Source organism: Littorina saxatilis, unplaced genomic scaffold (assembly GCF_037325665.1).
Source record: "Littorina saxatilis isolate snail1 unplaced genomic scaffold, US_GU_Lsax_2.0 scaffold_1152, whole genome shotgun sequence".
NCBI classification, from domain to species: domain Eukaryota; kingdom Metazoa; phylum Mollusca; class Gastropoda; order Littorinimorpha; family Littorinidae; genus Littorina; species Littorina saxatilis.
In genome coordinates, this window is record NW_027128289.1 from 30,001 (window position 1) to 38,090 (window position 8,090).

General features: G+C 46.8%; 1 protein-coding gene across 1 annotated transcript in view; it reads right to left on the reverse strand.

Moving 5' to 3' along the window:
- Positions 1-8,013, reverse strand: part of LOC138956654 (cysteine dioxygenase type 1-like) — a 12,708-nt gene extending 4,695 nt beyond the window's left edge. Inside the window, exon 1 of the mRNA XM_070327955.1 lies at positions 7,834-8,013. Within this exon, the coding sequence (XP_070184056.1) occupies positions 7,834-7,975 (142 nt within the window). The 5' untranslated portion in view covers positions 7,976-8,013. The remainder of the gene's footprint in view (positions 1-7,833) is intronic.
- Positions 8,014-8,090: the final 77 nt, after the last annotated feature.

The window sequence follows — 8,090 nt, forward strand, 5'->3', positions numbered from 1 at the left end:
ACTGCTATTTAACGCTAAGATCACTGGATAGAATCGGAATTCAGATCCTAGCCAGCCTTAAAATCAAGCCTTGACATATGCAAGTAAAATATATATCAATCAAGTTTAGTCTACGTTTTACATGCAGGTGCAAAAGTGAGATAGTACTAAATATTGTGGGCTACATATACGGACTTTGGTACATTTGCTGGCTTGAAGCACACCGTACAGGTACACGTCCATCAATCAATCAATCAATATGAGGCTTATATCGCGCGTATTCCGTGGGTACAGTTCTAAGCGCAGGGATTTATTATTTTATTTTTTTATTTTTATTTTATGCAATTTATATCGCGCACATATTCAAGGCGCAGGGATTTATTTATGCCGTGTGAGATGGAATTTTTTTACACAATACATCACGCATTCACATCGGCCAGCAGATCGCAGCCATTTCGACGCATATCCTACTTTTCACGGCCTATTATTCCAAGTCCCACGGGTATTTTGGTGGACATTTTTATCTATGCCTATATATACAATTTTGCCAGGAAAGACCCTTTTGTCAATCGTGGGATCTTTAACGTGCACACCCCAATGTAGTGTACACGAAGGGACCTCGGTTTTTCGTCTCATCCGAAAGACTAGCACTTGAACCCACCACCTAGGTTAGGAAAGGGGGGAGAAAATTGCTAACGCCCTGACCCAGGGTCGAACTCGCAACCTCTCGCTTCCGAGCGCAAGTGCGTTACCACTCGGCCACCCAGTCCTTTTGGGGAAAGTACTGTTCGCAAATATGCTGCTTACATAACATCTGAACGGAAAATTCCCACTATGCTCTCCTACCTTTCGACCTACTGCCCCTCCCCCCCCCCCCCCGCCACCACCCATCACCCCTCACCCTCCACCCCTACCGGCCTACCCCAGAATCTAACCCCGCCTTTGTTCATTTACAGTCGAACCTGCCCAGGCGACTACCTCTCGATAACGACCAACCTCCTTGCATAACGACCAACGTCAGGGACCAGTCGATCTGTAAATCAGCTGTGCTCATTCTTGTGACGGGCGCAATGGGGCTGCCTTTCCCTGTGAAGTGTGTGGGATTCGAATACCGGCAGCGCCTGGTACTATCGCCTTTTAAGGTCACTTTAAAGGAAAGGACGACCATCGGAAATTTTACTTCTTCCAGAAACTGACAAAATTAGTGACTATCCCCCCCCCCCCCCCAACCCAGTTAATGGTCACTGTGGACTTCATAGTCACTTGACTGAGAAAACGCGACCCTGACAGGTTCGACTGTTCTAACGGGCTGTCATTGTCATATTATCGTCTTCAGTCACGGTCAATCGAGAAGGTACGACCATGGAAAAATCCCTGCTCTAACAGTACACAACAGGAATGTTAGCGGTCACTTAATTTAGACCATCGGTCACATGATGCGGTCAGAGTGAGTAATTACCGCCACGAACAGCTGTATCGCCTTATATTAGTGTTACACATTTCGGCGCCGCCAGTGTGCCAAGCCGCTAAAGACATGTACGAAACCGCCGTTTATTCTCGATCTAGAAAGGTCCGTTTACATGAAACGTTGAACTTATATGAACGTGACTATTTTGTTTTGGTTGGCGTTACACATTTTGGCGTCAGTTAATCATGTACACTATGGAAAAGACATAAATATCCTTGTTTGGAAGAGCTTTTGCTTTCATGAAACATGAAATGGGCTGCATCTTCTTCTTCTTCTTCTTCTGCGTTCGTGGGCTGAATCTCCCACGTACACTCGTGTTTTTTTGCACGAGTGGAAATTTACGTGTATGACCGTTTTTTACCCCGCCATTTAGGCAGCCATACGCCGTTTTCGGAGGAAGCATGCTGGGTATTTTCGTGTTTCTATAACCCACCGAACTCTGACATGGATTAGGCCTACAGGATCTTTTTCGTGCAGTGCGCACTTGGTCTTGTGCTTGCGTGTACACACGGGGGTGTTAGGACACCGAGGAGAGTCTGCACACAAAGTTGACTATGAGAAATAAATCTCTCGCCGAACGTGGGGACGAACTCACGCTGACAGCGGCCAACTGGATACAAATCCAGCGCGCTACCGACTGAGCTACATCCCCGCCCCGGGCTGCATCAACATTTCAAGTGCGCTACAAACTGAACCCAGAGAATAAAATGGTGATAAGGCCGATGAACTCTTAACAACCCCCTAGGACATCAAACGATCACGAACATCTCACGGCGTATCGCTAACAAAATCACAAGCAGGCCGATTCACCCCTCCCACCAGCGCAAAGGTATGACCATGCAGCCGTGTGTTGCATAGGAATCACTGAATGCGCTTTTTCTCACCCAAGTCGCTTTCTTGGGCCTAAGCAACGTATCATGCCAAGACAGAGCGCTTCAAGGTGGCGTCGAAAAAAGGAGACGATGAGGCGAGATGTGAAAGATAGTTCAAGTTTAATACATTAGCTTGGAGACGATTTTGTCGATGAAATAGTTGTTAGACAGAACGTCGTTGTGATGAGAATGTTAGCTGGGGTGGTCACTAAACCTTCAAAAGCAGTGGATCCCTCAGTTCAAGCGAGCACATTGAAAAGCTGCTTGCAGTGTGCTCCGCGCGCGCTTTTCTGCACTGCCCCAAGAAACCGAATTTTGAAAAGCGCTCTGCGATTGCTTCGGTTCGCTTTTCCCCAGGCAACTCGTCTCTGATCACCCGGTGTAACACGAGAAAATTACTCCCACGAGATTTTTACTCCGGAGTAAAAATTTCGTACGAAAATGTTACTCCCTTTACGAAAAAAGCACTCCCCCATTACACGAGAAAGTTACTCCCCACGACAGGTGAATTCCGAGTAAACATTTCGTACACAAATGTTACTCCCCTGACGAATAAAAAACGAATAAATTACTTTACCCTAACACGAGCAATTTAACTTATGCCAGGTGTACGAAATTGATACTCCCTTGTCCCCTGTTAGTCTTGGTGGTGGAAGGGGTGGAGGGAGGGTAGCGCGACATTCGTTTGCGCGAGATCACATATTGGCAATATCCCTTTGCCCGTATCCCATTTTCGCCTACGAGATTTTTACTGGAAGTAAAAAAAATGGGGAGTAAAAATTTCGTGGAGGGAGTCATTTTTTCGTGCCTTGGGGAGTTCTTTTCTCGTACGAAAAAATTACTCCTAGTAAGAATTTCGTACGAAATTTTTACTCCGGAGTAAATTTTTCGTGGAGTAAAAATTTCGTGTTACACCGGGTTGAACTCATAACTACGGGTGATTCAAACTAAGTTCATTTCCACTCGTTGAGCATAGGGGTGCGGCATGGAAGCACCGGTGCGCGACTGACTGGTGACCTCGACCTTGTTCCCTTTGACAGCCTAATCTCATGATGAATTCATGTGGAATGTTTGGTGAATGGGTCTGCCGGGAGGTTTGGGTGAGGTGAGGGGTAGGGGGTAAGAGATGTGTTTATGTGTGTGTGTATGTGTGTGTGTGTGTGTGTGTGTTGTGTGTGTTGTGTGTTTGCCACTGTGTGTGTGTGTGTGTGTGTGTTTGTGTGCGCGTGTGTGTGTGTGTATGTGAGAGAGAGAGAGAGAGAGAGAGAGAGAGAGAGAGAGAGAGAGAGAGAGAGACAGACAGACAGACAGACAGACAGACAGAGAGAGATCGAGAGATCGAGAGACAGAAAGAGACAGACAGACAGACAGACGTATTCACATTCAGATAGCGACAGACAGACAGACACACACACACACACACACACACACACACACACACACACACACACACACACACACACACTCAGTCGCACGCGCGCACACACACACACACACACACACACACACACACACACACACACACACACACGGGATGATGAAACCTATAACTTTATATGACAGACAGAAAAATCTGCTGACTTGCACAATCTAGAAACGAGTACGAGGAAACACACATTGATAAGATCCCTAGCAGTCCACTATTCCACCAACATATCCTTAGCGGATTATGACTTTATTCAGTTATTCTGCAGAAAAGACAAATGCTGGAGAAAAACTGTTCTTTTCTGCAGCATTTCTGCATTAAATGTCATCTCTCGCCGAAGCAGCGTTTTTTTCTGCAGCAAAACATTTTACTGCAGTAAAATTGAAATCAAGAATGCTGCAGTAAAACGGTGCTGTTGTTTTACTGCAGAAAACCTGTTTACATTTTTTCTGCAGCATTTTGTACTGGCTCTTGGCGGATTATGACTTAATTAAATTATTCTGGAGAAAAACCGAAATGCTGGAGAATAACTGTCTTTTCTGCAGCATTTCTGCATAATGTCATCTTTCGCCGAAGCAACGTTTTTTTTACTGCGGTAAAACAGTTTTTCTGAAGCATAATATCTACTTGGTTTTGTGCAGCATTATTGCGATTAACTTTTTCTTCAGAATAGTCTGTGACAGTTTTTCTAGAGAAAAACGAACGACCTTGTAAAGTAGCGTTTGTATTCGTCGCCCCCTGGGATAGTATAATAGTTTGTTCCGCAGTGTACCAATCAGAAGGCGTGTAGCATAAAACAAAAGAAAAGGGCATTATATTCAACTTCACGATGGCGGCCGAACGTGAACAATTTCTAAAGCAAATCGAACATGAAGTGGACTACTGCATTCGTCTGGGAAAATATGACAATGGTGCTGACAGGTGCCATTGTTTAATTTGAAACTTTGAACTTCCGGCGGAAAGGAAGTCAGACAGACAAAATACATTCGTGTCACCACAACTATTGGTAATTCTGGATGAGTCCATCTCTCGACAGAGGGGGGTTCGCGTGCTCCAACATTATAATGAGCCAGTACAAAATGCTGCAGAAAAAGTGTAAACAGGTTTTCTGCAGTAAAACAACAGCACCGTTTTACTGCAGCATTCTTGATTTCAATTTTACTGCAGTAAAATGTTTTGCTCCAGAAAAACCCGTTGCTTCGGCGAAAGATGACATTATGCAGAAATGCTGCAGAAAAGACGGTTTTTCTCCAGCATTTCTGTTTTTCTGCAGAATAACTGAATAATGCCAACATGCTGAAGAAAAGTGTAAACAGTTTTTCTCCAGTAAAACAACATCACCGTTTTACTGCAGAATTCTTGATTTCAATTTTACTGCAGTAAAACTGTTTTCCTGCAGAAAAAAACGTTGCTCTCGCGAAAGATGACATTATGCAGAAATGCTGCAGAAACAAACAGTTTTTCTCCAGCATTTCTGTTTTTCTGCAGAATAACTGAATAAAGTCATAATCCACTAAGGATAGCAACACTCACCAGCATAAAATAGACAGACTCTCCTAGTCACACAGTCATACTATCTATTTCAAACACACAAACACACACACGCACACACACACAGACACACACACACGCAAACACACACACACACACACACACACACACACACACAGACACACACAAACATAGACAGACAGACAGACACACTCACACACACACTCACACACACACACACACACACACACACACACCGGCACACACAAACCGTGGCAAACACACACACACACACACACACACACACACACACACGCATTAATATGAACGATAAAACCTAACTGCCACCGAAGAACTGAAACTGTCTGCTGACTATGCAGTTTGGAAACTGGAGCCCTGCACAGTAACACAAGTACTTTGACCTTTTTAAAAGGACAGTAAACTGCCGCCGCGGCGACCGAAAGGGACATTGTCACTGGAGTGACCCTATGATAACGACATTAAAGAGTTTTGGGGAAAGGGTGGGGTGTGTGTGTGTGTTTGTGGGGGGGGGGGGGGAGTGATCGTATTATAATAGCGAGAAACGAATCGAGACGTCGTTTTCACATTAATTTTGGTCACGTTTTGACCAAATGTTTTCAGAAACGGAAGAATCGAGACGAGGGTGGTGGTGGTGGTAGTGGTGTGTGTGTGTGTTTGTGTTGGTGTGTGTGTGTGTGTGTGCGTGTGCGTGTGTGTGTGTATGCATGCGTTCGTGCCTGCGTGGAAACTGACGTGCGCGCGCGAATATGAGTGTGTGTGTGTGAGTGTGTGTGTGGGTGCGGGATTGTGTGTGTGTGTGTGTGTGTGCGTGTGTGTGTGCGTGTGTGTGTTCACGCGTGCGTGAATGTGTGTTTTGTGTTTTTGTGCGTGTGTGTGTGTGTGTGTGTGTGCGGAAGAGAAGAGAAGGGAGCACACAAAAAATAGGGAGGAATTTTAACGGGAGGGTTCTGCTACTGGTGTATATGCCTTGCCGTGGCGAAGCAGCTTGCGTGCCCTGATGATCCAAAGAGCTATGCCGGCCGGAGCCTTCATAGTGCTCCTGGCAGGTGTAACCACGCCGGACAGGTCTGAGGTGAATGGGGCCAGACTAAGTATACACCCTGGCCCTCCAGGTTGGGGGTTGTGCGAAGGGCTAACAACTCATCCATGGAAAATCCGGGAAGGATCCCGGCAAATCCCCTCCCCCCCCCCCCCCTCCTGTGCTCTCAGGGTAGGACGTACGGGCCATGAGCTAAGGGTGAGGTAACCCCGACAGAAAACCCCGAATGCTGAAGACGGAGGACCCGGGCCGCACGGCGCATTCTAACAAACCACGGGTACACGCGCTTACGCAAATGATGACACAATCAACCAGCACAGATGGAAATGGCGCTCGCCCATTGAGGACCCCCCAGGGTGGAGCAGCGTCGGGTCCCATGCCTCAAAGGGACCCAGCCCCAACTACTGGAGGTCCCTCCCGTCCGTCTTGTCACGCCAGGGGATGCGGGAGGAGAGTGACTGGCACCACCACAACCAGAAAGAAACCCAGTCAGCAGCGACCTTTTCAGGTCATGCACTGGAACGCAGAAAGTATCCTGAACAAGAAGACAGAGTTGGAGCATATCCTGCATGAGAAGAACATCAACATCTGCTGTATTCAGGAGACGCACCTGACACCCCAAAAATCCTTCAAAGTGAGAGGCTACCAGTGCCTTAGGTCCGACAGAACAGACCGAAGCAAAGGAGGAATCCTGACCCTCATCAGGAACAACATCAATGCCTGTTTGATAGAAACGCACATGGAGGACTCTGAATATCAGGTGATTCGAATCCAGACGAAGACAGCACGAGCAGAATTCCATCTTGTCAACTTCTACTGCCCCAACGATAGACACCTCGCCCTTGACACGATCCCCGCAAAGGCCTCCAACTTCATCGTGGTGGGTGACTTCAACAGTCATTCACAGAGTTGGGGATATGACCACTTGGATCGGAGAGGAGAAGAGGTGGAGAACTGGCAGGATGACAAAGGTCTCATCCTTTTGAACAGTCCCTTTGACTGCCCTACATTCTACTCCAGAAGATGGCACACTACATCAACTCCTGACCTAGCCTTTTGCACGGAAGACATGCACCAACTAACCAGCAGAGAGGTCGGAGAACAGCTAGGTGGAAGTGAACATCGGCATCTTCATCATGTTAAAGGCCCCCCCCCCTCCCTCCCTCCCCAAGCTCCCTACCACCCCACTTCATCCCTCCAACAACGTCTCTCAAATCCCGCGAACCCCAACGGGAACTCACGGTAGCTTTATGTACGTTTAAACTTTAAAAGTTCCGTGGCGTTATTTCGTCGCGCTTTTTTTTTTCTATCTGATCCGATCACTGCTACTATCCACGCCTCCACTTCACCACCACCACCGCCTTCCAGCCCTACCCTCCTAACATACACTTAATTACGCCTTAAAATAAAACAAAATCAGGAAAGGAATATTTATGTCCTAATAGGCAATTTTTGGGCCTCTTTAGGATGAGGAACAAAAAAAAAAATCAAACCAAAAATATCATCAAACACTCACCACAGATGTAGGTACACTTGTCCCTCCCGTAGCAGTGGTCATCTCGCATCTTCATCTGTCCGAACTGGGCATCGTCGGCCGGAATGTCAGTGCGTCCCGTCTGCTCGTGGGCAGCCAACAGGTGGTCCGGCCACTCGTACATTTCCTCCTTCACCTGGCCATCCAGCACCTGGTAAAAGAAGAAGGTTGCGGATGGTTAAAAGCGAGAGGGAATACTAGCATAAGAGAGAGAGAGAGAGAGAGAGAGAGAGAGAGAG